We start from the raw sequence: 18,533 nt of genomic DNA on the forward strand, positions 1-18,533 counted from the left end.
AGCGTCGGTAATCGCTAAATCAGCATTGGGAGTGTCGTGTTGTATCCAACGCGACGAGTTATGCTGATGCGGCGATCGCTGCTGGGCCGTTTATGGGCCGATAACGGAATCGGCTGAATTCAATAAAATAGTTAATTTCAAGACACCGAACTGTAAAAGACTCTTTCTATCTATTCAGAAAGAAAAGTTTTAACTCGCGTGAGCAACAAATGCTTACCAGCAACCAGGCGTCTCCATCGAGCGTCGGATTGTCGGCATGCGTCAGCGTGTTTCGCGCGCCAGTTTTCACCATGAAATGCCAATCATGGCGTATCAATAAAACGTGAAAGAACAGCAAAAGTGTAGGTTGATGGGAAATTTATCACTTTTCCAGTGCTTGTAATGTGCCAAGCATGAGGAGTAAGGGGGATGATGCACGATGGTCTACAAGCGGACGATTTGTTGAACATTATATTCAAATAGATTTGAAAATCTCTCGTATATCGAGTGGCTATTCATGCCTTAACACAATAAGCCATTTCTCGACAGTTCAAATGCTCTAGAATAGCATACTCAACACAAAGGAGTTTCTCAAATGAGCTACAGCTGAACCAATGTTACGATCTAGACATAAGCGAAATGGATGAAAATAGATTTCTATAATTTGTAATTTACAATTCCAAGGACTACCTCAACAATTTCAATATACCATCGAATGCCTCTTAAGACACAAGATTGATGATTAACAGCGCTGTACAGCGTCACGACGTAAAGCGATGCAAATACGTCGCTGTAACTTTCTACTCGCGCTCAAGCAGAAAGTGTTTCAGATAAGCCCGGGCCATAAATAAAGCCTATTCGCTGTGGCCTTCTCAGCTCGTACCTTCGTTTGTTTTTGATAAATGTAGCGGAATCAAACAATCGAGAGAGAAACAAAAAAAAAACACAACTCGGTTTCAGCCCACCACGCTCGTTCGGGAGACGAGCCGATTCAGCGTTCAGCACTCACCGACCGAAAGCTTTCCAGCCCTGCCTGTACAAGGATGTGGACGTTTCGATAATGGAAGATTATATTCTTTTTTTACACTCTCTCTCTCACACTCACGATTTCTTTTTCACATCATGCGTAAAAATTGCTTACATCCACTCGACCTTACACGTGTGTGAGCGAGTGTTTGCCCATTGGCGATCGGCTAGTACTTCTTCCGTCGTATCAGTCCTTAGGCAACAGCATTCGGGCAGGAAAATAGGAACGCACTTAAGCAGATTATCGATACAAGAGGAATTGAGGGTATGGTTTCTGATCGTGAAGTAGCGCGGAGCGGACGGTGGAATAAGTTGACATCATCCATTCATGGATATGTCTGCGTTCGATAGCCCAGCCATTCACGCTGATGATGATTATGATGATGAACTAGGCACGAATGTACACCATTAGGTGCACCGGCTAAAGCTTTTTGTAAGCGCGTACGGTGACCGTACGGACAATAGCAAACAAACGTTGGCTGTATCGAATACCTCAGCATCCGGTAGGGTAGCAAATTTTTGTTTGACTAAGCACTAAACGTTGGCCTTTGTTTGAGCGATTGTTATCGATTGTTCTTTAACACATATGGTGATTGAGGGTGATTTTATTTTAAATTGGGTAAGTAACTTGATATTTTTACAGTTATCAATAGCTGAAAAAACTATGATGAATCTCAAACTGTAAATCAAATCGAAGCTAGAAATGAGGGGCCCAGACTTTGCGCGATTGAAGTTCCATGCAGAAGGCAAACAAGGAGCAACAATTGAGGAAGTTGATCTCTAGACTGGGCAATTGATAACCATATTTTCAACGCCAAGGATTATGGAATTCAAATGGTAGAATCTGTGAAATTAATAATTCAAAGTTCAATAGCTTCAATTTATTACAAATTTTCTATTTCTAAAAGCAAATTTGTTCCTCAAGAAAGGGTCTCGAAAAACACCCCCCGTTAGAGCCTTTTTACATCATGGCTCACCGTCCCTATTTTTGTGTAAAAGCATTCCATTTTATAATCTAATTGAGTCATTGTCAACCGCCCGTTCGATTAAGGTTCAGTAAATGGAAGTGAATAGATTGGCTGACTCGGTTCAAATTTTATGTGTCCGTTTATCGCTCGGTGCCGTCCATTTTCATTTCACATCCATTTCCCAATCACGCATCCGTCGGGGATTTGACACACAGAAGGGACACAAAAAAACGCTTCATTGCTGATGGATTCTTTTCTAGTTTATCAACCTGTTTTTTTTTTGGCGGAGGTATGGGATGGAGAATAAAAGAGAAAATCTGTTGATCGTTTGGTGCAAAAGGTAGGATAGAGCAAACAAAATAAAAAAAAACACGGGACTCAAAACTACCTTACGCAGCAATATTCCCATCCCTGAAAATGCAAGTAAAAAAGGCTATTCGAACACAACGCAATAGCGTACCGTTTGGCTACGAAAATTCAATTTTATTACACACCCGTAAATACGCTCGTACCATCGATTCCCGGATGGCCCGGACACGATTCATGGCAATTGAAACTATTCTCAATGGAGCAGTGTGATCCAACAGGACTCATCAAAACCGGTCACTACGAGGATCACTTTCGGAATTTGGAAGCTTTTGTGTGTGTCGGTGTGTGTGCAAGAAATGACATTAAGAGTGACATATTTTTTCTATCCAGCTTCAATTGAAGTTTTTTTAAGAGACTTTTTTTATTCACTTTGCTGATTCGAAATTCATTCTGGTTAGCGCGAAGGTGTTCAGAATGTTTTTAAAACAGATTGAGTCGTACGCTGCGTCGTTAGTCAGTTACGTGTAACAGTTTTATGAGCATCGTCTCGAATCGAATGATGGATGGTGCTTTCAATTCGGAAATTGAGTTTAATTCTCTTGATGGAAAACGGTGGAAAATGAAGAGTTTGTTTTTTCCCAGTACATCAAGAAACCTTTCTTATTGTGGCTCCTCTTTCTTTTCCAACGACAGTGTTTGACTGCACCATAAAGCCGATTATCTACCATTCTTACCCCGGGGTCGGTATTGTGACAGTATTTTGCTTCAATCTTACCAAAGAACGACGAATATCCATCAACCTTTTGTAACGACGAAAAACCTGCATTCACTAAGTGAAAACGCACCTTGGCTCTTCCGAAGCGGCCATTCTTTTACCGCCAAAACCCATACCCAATCGCATCCACGGGTCACAGGAAAAAGGTTCTGCATGAAGGCACATTATTCAACAAATTGACCAACCCGAAGGAAAGCCATTTAGCTAATGCAATGTCACCCGAATGTGTACGTGTGTGTGTGTGTGTGTGTGTGTGTGTGTGTTTTCCCGCATTTTACTTTGCTCACTCACCGGCCGAAGCTACAACAGTGCAGTTTGCAACAAATTGTGCCTGCATGGACAGTAAATTTAGTTTCATTTTCTCTGCAGACATGCAGCTGTGCTTTTGTGTTCGTGGAGAAACTCAATTCAGCGCAAAGATTTCATCCCGTCCATCGGTTGTCTGTAGAACATGTCTTAGCAGCAAAAAAAACGGAAAAGTTGGTCCTTTTGAAGACCTCGTTTACCCGGCGTCACAGTGGTGTGTGGTACTAGATAAAATTATCAAACCGGGGACAAATATGAGCACGGGAAGATACCCGACCCGACGACACAAACGCATGCCATGTGTAGAGAGTTTTCTATGGTTGTGTAGTTAAGGTAGTAAAGTTAGATGAAAAGAAAAAAGTAAAATGTTATCGAAACGATTAATACGGAAAGGGAAGACAACTTACTTTTGCCAACGATGGACTTTTTCTTTCAATCGTTTTCCTTTCTCATGTATGCAATTTAGCAGTGTGAGTAATTTGAATAAGTGCAACTATGTCAAATTATTTTTTTTGCAGATTTTTGCTCTACTTTTTTCAAGGAATTTAATCAACAAAAAATTATATTAGGATCTTCATTTTTAAATCTCTGATTTCTATTTTGTTCGATAAGAAATTTCATTGAATTAAATTTTTGCCTAAGGAAAAATAAAAAATATTTATTCGTATTATTTTAAAATAATACGTCCTTCCATAACCCCTTTGATCAAACTTATTGTTGCAGAACGGCATATTCGTATTGCTTAAGACTAATATATAAATAATTTGGACTCTTCGTCCCCATCGGATTTTGGCTAAACATCTTCGGCTCCTTTAGCTGTTAAGATAGAGTTTAGTTAGTATCAGTTAAGCTATTAATTTTAGTAATCCTTCTCCCACTTCTTCTTACTGTAACAACCGGGCGTGATCATGTCGACTGTATTAAGGTTATTTAGATTTAAACGGAAGAGTGATTGAATATTTTGAGAGTTTTTGAGAGCCTTCCAATTTTTTGCTGAAAGCGTAAAGCTGCGCTCTAAGGCTATTGATTAAAACAATGTTAATCTCACCACATTCAAATCACACGTAATAGAACTCAAGACACAATTTCACGCCCCGCACTGTAACCACAAAGGATGAACACAATTCCCTTCTAACCGGGCACAGATTTTCATCTGGGAATGTATTTACCGACCATAAATCATCAGTTTAATCGTCATCGTCTTTTCCACAGCACCGCTTGGTCCATGATCCACGGCCCGGTGCTGGACAAAAGGTCTCCACTGCTTATCGCATTTTCCCGCATTGTCCTGCAACCAGACAAATGGGAATTGTTTTGGTGTTACTGTCTGCAATTGCTAGTTTTTTGTTCATGGTTTTTTAGAGCAGGATTTGGCTGGCTATCATGAAAAGTACAACAACAAAAAAACGCTGAAAAGGTTTTGGTTCTTTGCCCTCCTCCGTATAACAAAAAAAGGGGAAAGAGTGAGCATTTTGCACCCCAAAATGACAAGTGTCGAGATGAAAAATGAAGTTGCTCGAGCTCACGCACCGCATGTTGTTCTACATTGGTCCGATGCAGTGTTTTTGCCTCCCGCTCAACCGAGGGCTTCCATTTTGAACGTGCCTGCGTTTTATCACAACCGGAACAGGCGCACCAAATGGGGAAAAAGAGAAAAATAGGTGCCCAACAGGAAACAAGATCCTGAAGCAATTTTGCTTCTGGGTGGCCCAAAAGGCAGTAACGGCAACAGTAATTGAAGGGTCCGTTGATCTTCCACTCTCGATGTGATACTTGATTCATGTTACTGCGCCGTTTCCCATACCGAGTCTGGGTAAATGGTAAAGGTTCGGGAACGAAAGGAAACCGGAAACCACCTCAACCGGTAAGTGGAAGGAAATTGAAAGTATCGACCTTTTTTTTCGGGCTATCGTGACGACCATGACCATGCGAACTGGGATGCTAGTGACGCCTGTTTTCGTCCATCGGCTAAAGCCTACGCATTTATTACATGCTAAAGGCGGTATGTCTAGTCGCTGAGGGACTGATGTTTATGCAACACTCAAAAATAAGGAAATTAAATACTTTTTTACTTAAAGTAATGCTTTTCAACACATAAAAAAACATAAAAATGCTTTAAAATATTATTTATTACTCATAGCAGGGGAAAAAAGCACCTCGGAACCTACATTGTAACGAGGGTGGGAAAATCTTTTTTCAATTCGATCCGACCAGCGGTCAGCTGTTGAGGATATTGTACTGTCGAATCGCACCGAAAACCCAGAAAACGTCAGAAACAGATCTCAAATTCATTGTGTCGGAGGATGGGACGGCATAACTGATTTCGAATGGTGTGTGTCACCCATGTGCCACACATTCGTAAAAATCGATTTGATTTATTGGTTGTCAAACGTACCCAGAACTTTCCTGTAACGCAGCTTGTATCGATGTATCGTTTTAGCAAAAACAAAGTTGTGTTGTGCTCCTTTTTCAAGATTTTTTTTTTTTGAAGACATTCGTTTTTCATCGGTAGGAGAGAAAGATTATATTGCAGCACCCAGTCACGTGCACCAATTGTTTGTGGCCGTTGGCAAGTTTTCTCAATAAATATTCATGAACCTGTTGTGAATTCGCTTTTCAAGATCACAGTTTGGCCTAGTAGTGCGAGGTTTCGGTGGATAGTGCAACAGCAAATCGAACTCTCTGTCTCTCTCTCTCCCTCTGCAGTACAGGAAACTTTTCACAATTTGACAACAGTTGAAACAAAGCGGCAGAAAGAAAAGCTGTTTGTTTTTGTCAGATTTATGTCGCTGGTGCAGCTTTCACACAAACGTGTGATTTCATAAATTCTCGATCACGGGTGTTGGAGCTTGCATTCGTGTTGGATTGAATGAATTTTATTAATATTATTTTTTTAATAGGAAAAATCGTTCAAAATTAAGTGCCGTCACGTGCCAAAATGTTTGGAAAATTATGCATCGCAATATGTCTTTCGTGAGCAGATGTGGAAATCAATTAGCAAACTTGATTTGTTTGATATCTCGATATTGGATTGATGCAGTGGGTGAAATCTGCATGCACGGACACACACTTTTTGTTAGTTTGATGTTTTATATATGATTCAATACAATAAAATACAATATACAGTAGCTCTACACTAAAATCCATTTTTGAAATGCTTTGAACAAAAAACGAACGTATGAAGTGTTTTAAAGTGTTAATGTCGGTCGTTCTTTATGAAATAATAAAGTAAAGGTAAAGTAGACGAATAAGCTTATAATAAAAAAAACGATTGATAAATTTGAGACAATGACTGATAAATCATTAATGAATTAAGTGGATGTGTGACAGCTTCGCAAATTTAATGATCAAAGCTAGCCAGTGGCGGATCAACCAAGGAGCGGAAGGAACGGCCACTCGAGGCCTCATCGGTGAGGGAAATCCTGTTGTTTCGCAATTAGAGGGGCCTCAGCTTCCATTCTGCTCGGGCCCACCACTGAAGCTAGCAATAAAATATTTGATACTATTACCAATGCTTAGTCTCATATCCAACGCCAAAACTTCAGTGAGTAATAATGAGATCAGTATAACAATTTGTTATATAATTCACACTAAGCTATAACTAAATAATTGAGGGATGAACGTGAACTTCATAAGTTCTTCTCATTTGACTCTTTAAACTCAAGAGGTCGTGAGCTGCCATTTTTGGCTTACTTGGCTTTATTTACCCTTATCCGAAAGGTCAGTCCTGCGTACTGGGTTATTATTACTGAAATGTAATCAAACAAGGCTACATTTGAGCGTATGGCAAGATAAGTAAGATCACAACCACTAGGTTCTGGACAAGAAATTTGTCTTACAGCTGTACTCCAAGTGAAATGGATTATTTGATCAAAGCCACATGCATCAATAAATCATTCAGTCGAACTACAGTGGATCATATGCATGCTATCATAAATTATTTCAAGATTAAACGTATTACAATTTTATAGGACTTTTACTGCACTTTCTTTGACAATAGGTACTTTATTTTACTTACTTCCACCTCTTTGGAGTTTGGAAAACTTAGAGTTTATGTATCTGAAGCTAGAACATTTCTTATTATTCTTACATATAATTGAAATACATGCTTAAACCACTACTAGAATAAAACATATTAAAAACACTTACTGAATGATTTTAATGCTTAACTTTTTAACGTTATTTTAAACTGCTTTGCCATTCGGTTCAATCTACATGGCATGGCTATCTTCATTAGAGTTGAAAATTTTGGGCATTTAAAAATTTAACAAAAATTTGACGATTTTATTTTCTCCTTGCTTGTTAATTATTATTTTCGTCTTTTATAACTTCCAAAACATTCCTAGGGCCTTCAATGGACTCTCTTAATCGAATCGAGCTTAATCGAAACTCCAGCTAAAATGCATAGAGCAAACATCGTCTGAAAGGGTAATTTAAAAAAAAAACATGTTGATGAGAGAAACGCTTGATTTCTATATAAATAATACAGCTCTGAAAGTTACGTTTACCAATTAAATCCGATTCATGCTTGAATGTCAAATAGAATTAAATTTAAATTTCCCTAACTGTTCTTCGATTTTATTCATCGATTAGGGAACTTGGGAAATATCCCAATCTATCATCAAAGAGGTGATCGATAAGCTGACTCTGGAGGCGTAACTTATTTTCATGACGCTTGTAAGCTACACATGTCGATGCACACTAATAGCTTGTTATTCAATTGAAGTACAATGATTGATCACATTGCATTTAAAACCAATGTCGTTTATTACTGCAAAAAACACGCACACAAACACACACGGCTACCAACACATTCGGCACAAAATATCGATTGCACCCGGTACCCAGTACCCATCATTTGCACACGTGGGCCTCCGTGGGCAATACGTAATCTGTGTGTCAGAAGCTGTCACGGCACACACATTCATCAAACAGTCTCACGCCTCCCGCTGTACGCGCCACGTTGTATGAATAATTTAAAATATGTTTAATTAAACGCCGTCCTCACCAACCTGCCAGTGCGACGTTGGCCCATAAACGATCGTTACTTTCCACTTACCAGCTTACGATCTAAATGGGGAAAGCTTCCGATGAAGCCCACTCCCCACGAAACCGTGGAGCGGAGGTGGCTGATGCAAATAATTTATTAACTTACGAAATCATGATCCACTGCACATCCCCATTGAAGGGTGTGCTGCAGCCTGAGGCCCTGGCCCTGGTTGACGAACATTTTCCCATTTTCAGAACACACACACACACACAAACACCGGTCCGGACGACTGTGTCACGCCGTTGCCAGCAGTAAATCAATCTCATTTCCACACGAAACTACCCGTTCCATGCACTTTCACGTATACAAATGAGAATGTGGGAATTAGTTTTCCACGCTGTCTTCCAAACACTTAACCTCCGCTGACACAGAATGCAGGGTAATAATCTATCCCGCGCGAGTTGGAAAATAAAATTCGCCTTCCTGACCGGGGCCGCCGGACAAATTAAACTGAAACTCGCACGAATGGTCGTGGGGCGTTTTAGTACCGTGCGGGATAAAGCTTTACCCAGTCGAGCGTAAAAACCCCAAAAAGGTCTTAGTGTACGGTTCGCGAGGTTTGGATACACTACACGCACACACACACAGCCGAAAGGATGGAGCGGGAAATTTATTCGATTTAATTTAAATCTTTCAACGCAACGAGGACGAAATGGTTACATCGCTTGAACCATTTTCCGGCTCGCCTCTGTTCAGATTTTTGTTGGTCTTCTCTATAAGCTAAATTTTACCAGTTTTCCTCTCCTTTTTCCTTCCACTTTCAGCTCGGTATAGCGGTCGGGTTTCTTGTGCCACCGATGCTGGTGGAAAACCATGACGACATCAGCCTCATCGGTGATGACCTACGGCTGATGTTTTACATTGTGGCCGGCGTCACGACCGTGCTTGTCGTGCTGGTGCTTTTCTGTAAGTTTTGCTCGCTTTCCAACATCAATAGGCGTGCGCTCGTTCGCTTTCTGTTATAATTAAAAGGCGACAAAGAGAAAAATAGTAAAATCTGGGCAGTAGTAATTCGTCATCGTACGGGCTGTCGTGGCCCGGACGTTTCGTGTTGTGCGGTGTATGGTTAATTAAAATCGTCTTCCTGCTTTCCTGCGCTCTTCTTCCCGTTCTTGATCACAGTCTTTAAGGCATCGCCACCGACACCTCCGTCCGCTGCACAGGAAGCCACCAAAACGCCCAACCCGCTGCAATCGTCGCCGTTCCTGCACTCGATCAAGCGGTTGATGCTTAACCGGAACTACGTGCTGCTGCTCATCTCGTACGGCATGAACGTGGGTGTGTTCTATGCCATCTCCACGCTGCTCAATCAGGTACGGTGGGATGGACAATTACTTTTGCTAATTTAAGATCATCCAAATGTTGTAAGTCAAATTTCTTTCCCAAGAGGATACATTATATTTTTAATAATGTAATCAATATCAATTATTCTTAAATACTTTATAATTTTCCACATGTATTTTCACAATTTAATTTGCAAGTTATTACTGAAGTGAATGACATCTTATATTAAATACAGGTTGGATTCCAATTTCTTGCCTGCTTTTTGTTCCGAAAACGAGGACATCGTAATTTAGCCAATGCGACGTATCCCACTCGATATATGCTTTCATACAACTAGTTGGGTCAAGTACCACTTTTTCAAAATGACTCAGCAGCATTCCTCAAACGTGTGAAAGTTGGGCCTCCTGATACCTCCACACTCACTGAAGACAAAGAGCTAGAATGTCAAAGCCTTTGTGAGGAAAGAGCTATCAAGTGAGGGCAGAAAAATATTAGGACAGAGCTTCCAAGCAAAAGAAAAGCTTCAAAGTAAAGGCACAGCTACTTTACGAGACCAGAGCTACTTCATAAAGAACGAGCTTACTTAAAACGGACATGATAGATTAGAATAGTCAAGCAAGACTTTTCATATCTTCTAACAAACCAGAGCTTCAAAATGAGACCAAAGCTACTCAAAAAGCTTGATATAGTTAATGAGTAGCTACCTTTTTGAAATAAAAGAGTGTTTTCAGAGCCCTCAGTTTATTAAAGTGAGGCCGTAATGTAGTTCTCGAGCTCATTACCCTGTACTCAACTGTGAACTTTTAACACAGCTCACTATTGTCACTTTACTACCCTGTTATTCCCTTAAGAGGAGTAACTCTTATTTCACTTGATCATCCAACTCGTCTTTTATTCGAAAGCTTTAATTTTTATTAATCCTTTTTTATCCTAAATAAATTCTTGACCAACGTTTAAAAAAAATAATAAAAAAAATAAATTTCTAAGAAATTTTATTAAACCCATAGTGACTTTTACAGTTTAATTAGGATAATAAAACATTGTAAATAATTAAAACACAAGACACGAACAGCTAACTCTTTTCAAATTAGTAACTTCACCGATCAACAGATGGCGCCACCGAACCATATTCCCATGCTGTGCAGATTGCCTACCACGTGCGCTAGCCTGTGATCCCTTTTGAAATCCAACTCTTTTCCGTTCCTCAGAGATAAATGATCCATTGGAATTTTCTCCACTCCCGGGAAAATCTGAAAAAACGAACCTCTCATCATTAGTTAAATAACTTTGTCCTGTCATCGGTGCTGGTGATCCCTCATAATAGGGGTTAGGGTCACTGTGACGAATATACTTACCATTGGGAAGAACCTTTTAATTATCCCTATTCAAGCTTGCACAAAGTAACGTTTTTTTTTGTTCTTTTTTTTCTCTCTCGTGTTTTCCACGTTTGAACAGATTGTCCTGACACATTATCCCGGGCACGAGGTTGATGCTGGCCGTATCGGTGTGTGTATCGTGTTTGCTGGTATGCTGGGATCCGTTGCCTGCGGTATCGTTCTCGATAAGACGCATCGATTTAAGTAAGTGTTTTAATGCTAATGGTGGTAGTCTTTCAAGTGAGCTTTCAACATTTTCCATTTGCACATGGGTTCTCATGCGTGTTTCACCCCTTATTTCTTCACAGAGAAACTACACTAGCCGTCTACATTTTCACCATGATTGGTATGTGGATCTACACGTTCACCCTTTCGGTGGGTCACATTGCTGTGGTGTACGTCACCTCCTCCCTGTTGGGGTAAGTGGAGTCCGCTTTCCAGCTCACATTTTCACTCTTCGCAATGTAATGTGTTTTCTTTGAATTCTCCTCCTTTCGCACACCACGCAGCTTCTTCATGACCGGTTACCTACCGGTTGGGTTCGAGTTTGCGGCCGAGCTGACGTACCCGGAACCGGAAGGCACCTCGACCGGGCTGCTGAATGCCGCTGCCCAGGTGTTTGGTATCACCTTCACCATGCTCTACTCCGAGCTGCTCAACACGAACGGTGACATCGTGGCGAACGTAACGATGGCTGTGATGCTGCTGGTCGGTTCGATCGTAACCGCCGTCATACGGTCCGATTTGAGGCGTCAGGCCGCTCAAAACCCGAACCCGTAAGCTGGGGTTCTTGGGCCGGTGCCATCGGGAGTCACCCGTTTTGCTAAGATAAGTGAAATGTTAAATGAATAGGTTAGGGTTCGCGTTTGGGGTCGGTCGGCAAAAGAAGATGATGATGATTCTTCGTTGCTTCGTTTTGAGTTCGTTGTTGGAATGTGGGAAATTGTTTTACGTTTTTCGAGTTATTTTATTTCTATCTGATTGTTATGTTTAAGTTCTTTGAATCGTATTGAAGTGCAGAAAAATTCAACTTTGTTGTCTTTAAACACATCTTTAAGAGCAATTAAGAGTGCCAAGTCACCAGCTCATTAAGGAGTAAAAAATAACTAATCACCCGGAAAAGAACAACTTGTCGTACAACTTGGCCAAATACTTCCGGTTGAACAGGGATAGCAACGAGTCTCAAGCGTTGGCCATGAAACTTTTTACTCCTAAAGTTGCTCAGCATGAAAAACTCTGCTCTGAAAAGCAGCATGTTTCGTTAATCCATCGCGATAAGAAAAGTCTTCCCATTGTACCGGTTTCTTGTTTTCTGGTCGTTAAAAATGCTTCCACCTTCTTTATTCCCACGATAGAAATCAATCCGTAATGATTTTTTTTCGGCATTGATAAGCACAAGGAGAAGAGGAACACAGCTTTTCCCCTGGTACTTGGTGCCCTGTTACCAAAGTGTGGCTAATTTTCCAAACAACTTGACGTCCTCGTCCACCAAGCGTCAATTAGAAGGTCGGTTTTCTTTTTCTTTCTACTGTATTTTTAAGGCCCTTCTTAACTTTCCTCCCTGCGGTGGACGGTTTTGAATTTTGAACTTTTCTCCCTCATTTCCTGTTTTTTTTCCAGGAGTGCTCTGGAATGTCCAATAATCCTTCATTTCCTCTTGCCCATGAAATAGCCACAGGCATTTACGCTTGGCGCGTTTTCCCGCAAAAAGCAACCAAAATCCCACCCGGTTCCAGGCTGTTACACTTTTTGAAGGGTTTTTTTGTGTAATGGGGAGGCAGCTATTTCTCGCTCGCTTCCATCGGATAAGAAATTTCTACTCATTTTCCAAGCCATACAAGTGGTATAATTTGAGGCCGTCGTTTTTTTTTTTGGTGGTTTCGTTATGGAAACCTCACTCAAAGCTTCTGGAGTGTCCTAACGGCTACTGATACCAGCATCTGTTTATTTGTATATTCCCCCGTTCATCCTGTTACTTTTTATTACCACGACAAATCTTCGCCTTCCTGGTCGGAAGGAAATCTAACCTTGAAAAGCTTCTTCTATTTTCGGAAAGGCGGGAAATAAAGCGGGAAATCCTTTTGCGCAAAATAGGAAATCATTTTACTGCACACTCGACGTTTTGATTTGTGATTTTGAAGGGCGAACTGGTTTCCTTGACTTTAATCTGACGCTTCCCGTTGGTTGCGAATATAGTTGAATGAAGTTTGTTCTTGGTTTTCTTTTCAAAAGGAAGAGCTTACAATTGATAAAACCTATTCTGCAAACCAAATACAATTAAAACTGCTCGGAAATTCCATGTTTTTTTGCGGTTTGTCCTAAAGAGAACCGTCATTACTGGTAATTACGGAATCTGGTATCTCTTTGTACAGGCCAGTTTTCAATATTTGATTATCCGGGTTCTTAGCTTAAAGATTTTGGATTATCCGTGTTAGACGATAATTTTTGCTACGGTTTATCCGGGTATTTGACACATGCATACTAAGAACATCGATGAACGTCAGTTTTGCGCTCTGTTTTACGTTCTTACAAGCACACATTTTACCTCTTTTCAGTGCGCTTTAGTATAATATTTCGGATGCTTAAACATATTTCCTCTGCTCCTCCCAAGAACAACAATACAGCGCACGCCCCCTTTATAATCCTTCCGACGGGATTAGGCTCAACAATGCGATCATTTCGATTCAAAACCCCATCCCTTGTCAGCTGAGAAAATTTCTTCCCTAGCAACAGGATTCCTTTATTCCATTAGGGCAGGCTGGCTGCGATGCGGCAAGCTTAATGCTGGGAAAGCCTGTAAGTGTGACACAAATTGAATTTCTTCCGAACGGCCTACTTCCATGGTTCGTTGCGCCTGGAGAAGTAACCCTTCTTCGTGCGTTTCGAGGGCTCGTTCACTCAACCGTTCCGCACTAAATCCAACTGTGCCATGGAAACGATAATTAACAAGTCAATTCAAACACTTCTGCTGCCGTGCGGATAAGAAGCTCGATACAGGTTCTCGGTTAAGATCAGCTCGAACTCGGTGCACTACTATTTGCAGAGCGGCAATGCAAATGCTTACAGCTCTGGTCGCCACCAGAGCCAGACGGTGGACAAGTGGTTTGGAAAATGAGAGTGTAATTAATTTTCCCTACCATTTGCTACCAGTTCTGATACGAGCTTCCGGAACGAAGAAATCGATTCGTTTCTGGTGCTAGAATTGGATACGAATCGTTCTTTAGTCCCGACAATGGAATCGGTGAACGTGACTCAATTCGATACACGAGATGGCCATTGATTTTACTACCCTTTTTTCTTGATTTTGATGCTTTAAACATCTTCTGAACGAAAAAACGATAGAAAAGATTCGAAAGAGGGCTAAGAATAAATAATAATTGTTAGAGCGAATTTCATGTAACAGCACAATATCGCTAGGGTACGCTTAGCGAACCTCGGTAGTCGAGCTGCCAATCGATATTAGGGTGTATGCGTGTAGAGTAATTGTAACAAAAAGCTCCTCGATAACATCAACAATATTGACTCTTGTGTGAGCTTTGGGGTAAATTAAGTAAGGAACAACAGTGTCCGTAGAGTGCACGTGCAATAACACCTTTACCATAGGACTGCTGTCACGCACATACTAACACACACCCTCCCAACATCCAACAGAAGCGTATTTATACCCTCGCCATGTGAATCGGTAGTATTAGCTGTGATAACAAAGGTAACAGAACTAAACACACACACACACACAAAATAGAACAAGCCAGTAGAAACTTGTTAATGAATGTTGATCGTATAAAGGAGAGGAAAATTAACAGAAAACAAATAAAAATTAGACACGTAGTGTAGGAAGTGCTAGTGAATAGAAGAAAAGAAAAACCCGAAAGACATTACCAGTAGAACTGTGGACAATAAATATATTACAGGCGTGTTGGATATATTTGAAGCGAGCGATTTCATTGCATGCTGCTCGGTGTATGATAATAAGTAAAAGCAAAACCACACTAACGGTATGCATGTTATATTTACAATGTTTCACCCCTAGATTTTAGTGCCACGAGGAAAACAGAAAACACTGCTTTTGAAAAACTAGACATCTAGAAAAATACTGGAAAGACTAGAATTGAATGATAATAAACGAAGGAAAGTGAACATGTGTGTGTGTCTATGTGTAAGCGATGTTAGCTCGTTGAAGTAGCATCCATTTCCTTTCCTCACATCACATGAGTATTTTTAGTGGTAGTGGATGGAATCCAACGGTACACAACACAGCAAACACACGAGCAATCCACCACAAAAAACCCACGACAAAAAAAAACAACCAACCACAAATTGACATACCTAATGACAATACACATCAAATACCTAAAACGTGCAAACACCCACAGATTTTAACATTAGAGTAGTTATATCGATGAGAGAGAGATAAAAAAACAAGACAAAAACACACAAAAAAAGTTGTTAAATGCTTAAACCAATGTTAGAAAGCAGGTATCGCCGAGCAAGATAATAAAATGCCAACAATAATATAAAGCAAAAGTGACATATTGCAAGCACATAGTGTAGAATATTTATATACATGTGTGTATGTGTGAATGGTTTTTAATTTTTGTTTAGATAAAATGCACTTGTTAAAAAATGATTGAAGCAACAACGGTGACAAGGATATGGGAATGGTGAACGAACGAGTTTTTCGCCCCAGTTAACGTTCCTACCGTCATTTTGTACCACGCGTAAGTGATTTGTGGAAAAGGTTTATAAAACGAACGAGAAATAAAATAAAATTATTCAAGGCCAATTGCTCCCAAAGGGTTAACAGGAGTGCGTGTGTGTCAGTTTGGTTTTCGCATTGTGCTAGGTGCCAAGTAGAGTTATAGAAAAGGTAATAAAAAAGAAACCAAAAATATAATAAAAAAAACATTTATCCCTAACGTGTTACTAGTTTTATATTGTGAGTAAACAAGAGTGAAAAAATTGAAAAAGAAGAGGACAAAAACTACGTTTCAAAAACGTTAAACTGTTATTAACAAGTGCATGAAGAGAAGTTTAAAATGAAAGCAAAAAACAAGAAAAGAAACAAACAGAAGGAAAGAAAAAGTAACAACAAGGAAACATTTTAGAGAAAAATGAAAGTAGACTAGCAACGTTGAAAAGTAAAGACAATAAATGCAAAGCAAAGTAAACGAAGCAGAAAAACACCGAGGAGTTGTGCACGGATCCTACAGTCAGTATTAAATGGAGCAATGGTTTTTACTTTTATCGCAGCAAGTTGAATAACGGAAGAAACCCTATAAGAAAAAGAAACACAACCAAAAAAATAACTGTTCAAAAACCACTTACTAACTAGCTTCTATTGTCCTGCTCGCAACCAAAAAAATGGCCAACGTCAGTAGTAATTGAACTTGGAAAACATTAACTGCTCTATTTCTATAAGCATGCGAAACACTCACACTAACCTAACCTATATTCGCTCACTACACTTTTTAGACCTAGTGAAGAAACCATTGGTAGAAGTCTTGAACGGGGCTTGATAGTGCCAATAATAAAGGCTGTAATAACTTTGATGTGAACCATAGCTGTCAAACCGGTCCAGAAGTGTCAAAAGTGACAACAAGAAAACACACAAATACTTAGAAAGAAAAAACAATAAACGTGACACACAAAACGAGACAAAATTTGAGGAAACAAAATGTAAGTGGGCAAAACTACATGTTTAGACGCTACCAGTTAGGTTCCATAAGCTACAAAACCCATTCCAGTGAATTTTAGAGCGAAGAGCCCAGTTTTACTACTCAAAATCCAAACAACGTGTGTATGTGTGTGAGCTAAAAATAAAGTCATCGTCATGATAACAATTTATCAATCCTTAACCTGCAATGCCTTACGGTGTGCTTCCCTGATTTGTTCTACTTCATCCGAAAAAAAAACGCAACGTTGTTCGCCAGCTCTTCACACGCCCTTTGAAGTACTTCCGGATGGGGTGGGTTTCCCCCAATCAAAGAAAGCGTGTAAGGATGCTTAAAGCTTGCCCTTTTCACTGGGCTATAAATCTTATGCAAAAACGATCACCATGCAGTAGACTCGCTTCATTGTGCTTTTCTTGTGTCTAAGATCTCTCCAAAACGGGACGCCTCATCAGGGATGAAGTGAAGCTGCAGGTGAATGCTGTCACCACTTGAGCTTGTTGTCTGCCGTCTTCCCATTGTGCCGGCCCCATTTCGCCACGAAACAATGAAGATGAAGTATCGCGTTTCCCCGGCTGCTATTTGATCTTTGTTTCTGGAAAAGCCGGCCTAGCTTGATAGAGTGACCATTAAGCCAACATCGGTACATGTGTACGGAATCGGGAATGGTTTGTCTTAACCGAGCGCAGAAGATATGGTTCATACACATTTGACCTTCGGCTTGCCTGCAATCATGTTCCGGACACAGTATGTTCCATGCACGCTTCGTTGCATGATTTATTGCACGGCAGCGTTCCCGCTGTGATACATTGCCTCTGGTACACACAGCGCTACAATGGTCGAATCGATTGGAACTTACATTCTCCTTCCAACTAGCAAATACTGTAGAGAGAGTGCGACAACTACACTGCACCTAGGGTTCAGCGTTAAGGCAAATGTAATTAAATGATAAGAAAACACTTTTCCACTTCCGGGTCGTTTTAAGTTTTAACTGCTCTGAAGAAGGTTGAGCGGATGGTAACACAAACAGCAAACAAAACAATTGTTCAACCAAAGGGGGAAAACTTTTTCCACAAGCGCAAACGTCTTCGGAAGGAAAGTTGTTTAAGAGCATAGTGCAACGGACGAAGGGAAGCTGAACGAGCAATTATGGCATTTATTGCTGTTTGCGAGATAATGATAACATGATTACTTCTTAATGGTTTCGAGGAAGATTGGATTGTACCGAAGAAAACAGGTAAGTGTTTTGCAAGAGCTTTCACGCGCTTTCCTTTTCACGGAGCTAAGAGAGTAGAATAGATGAATCACTTTTTAAAGGAAAGGAAAATAGTTGAGGTAGAACAAATGAATCACTTGGCGCCTCCATTCTTAAAGCGTAATGGAATTATTATTTACTCTCAATTCTGTGCATGTAGATATAACCCATAACAGTCCCGATTAAAACATCATTAAACAAACGATAAAACGGCTGATTAATTCCATGATCATACTTGCGATTCTTCTTCTTCTTCTTCTTCTTCGGTGGCACTACAAACTCGAAAGGTCTCGGCCAGCCTTTTTCTGGCTTTTTGTGACTTGATTTTACCTGCAGCAAGGTAGTCAGCCTTGCGTACGGGGAGACGGTCTGGATGGGATAAGAACCCCGGACCTGCCGTGTGAAGACCGGCGCCGCTGTCGCCTCGGCCACCGGACCGCCCCAAACTTGCTATTACAAGAGTGTTATTATTCTCATGTTAAAATGAAAGTTGTGTTTTAGATCAAGCATTTATATATAATTCAATTGATTCTTCT

The 18,533-nt window shown here is 40.4% G+C and overlaps 1 protein-coding gene across 8 annotated transcripts in view; it reads left to right on the forward strand.

The window, feature by feature from the left end:
- The window catches only part of LOC118511471 (feline leukemia virus subgroup C receptor-related protein 2), a 49,724-nt gene extending 32,796 nt beyond the window's left edge, over positions 1-16,928 (forward strand). For all 8 annotated transcript variants that reach the window (XM_036054593.1, XM_036054595.1, XM_036054592.1 and 5 more), the window contains exons 7-11: positions 9,178-9,319; positions 9,536-9,726; positions 11,153-11,277; positions 11,382-11,492; positions 11,583-16,928. In XM_036054593.1, the coding sequence (XP_035910486.1) occupies positions 9,178-9,319; positions 9,536-9,726; positions 11,153-11,277; positions 11,382-11,492; positions 11,583-11,853 (840 nt within the window). In that variant the 3' untranslated portion in view covers positions 11,854-16,928. The remainder of the gene's footprint in view (positions 1-9,177; positions 9,320-9,535; positions 9,727-11,152; positions 11,278-11,381; positions 11,493-11,582) is intronic.
- Positions 16,929-18,533: the final 1,605 nt, after the last annotated feature.

This window comes from Anopheles stephensi, chromosome 3 (assembly GCF_013141755.1).
Source record: "Anopheles stephensi strain Indian chromosome 3, UCI_ANSTEP_V1.0, whole genome shotgun sequence".
NCBI classification, from domain to species: domain Eukaryota; kingdom Metazoa; phylum Arthropoda; class Insecta; order Diptera; family Culicidae; genus Anopheles; species Anopheles stephensi.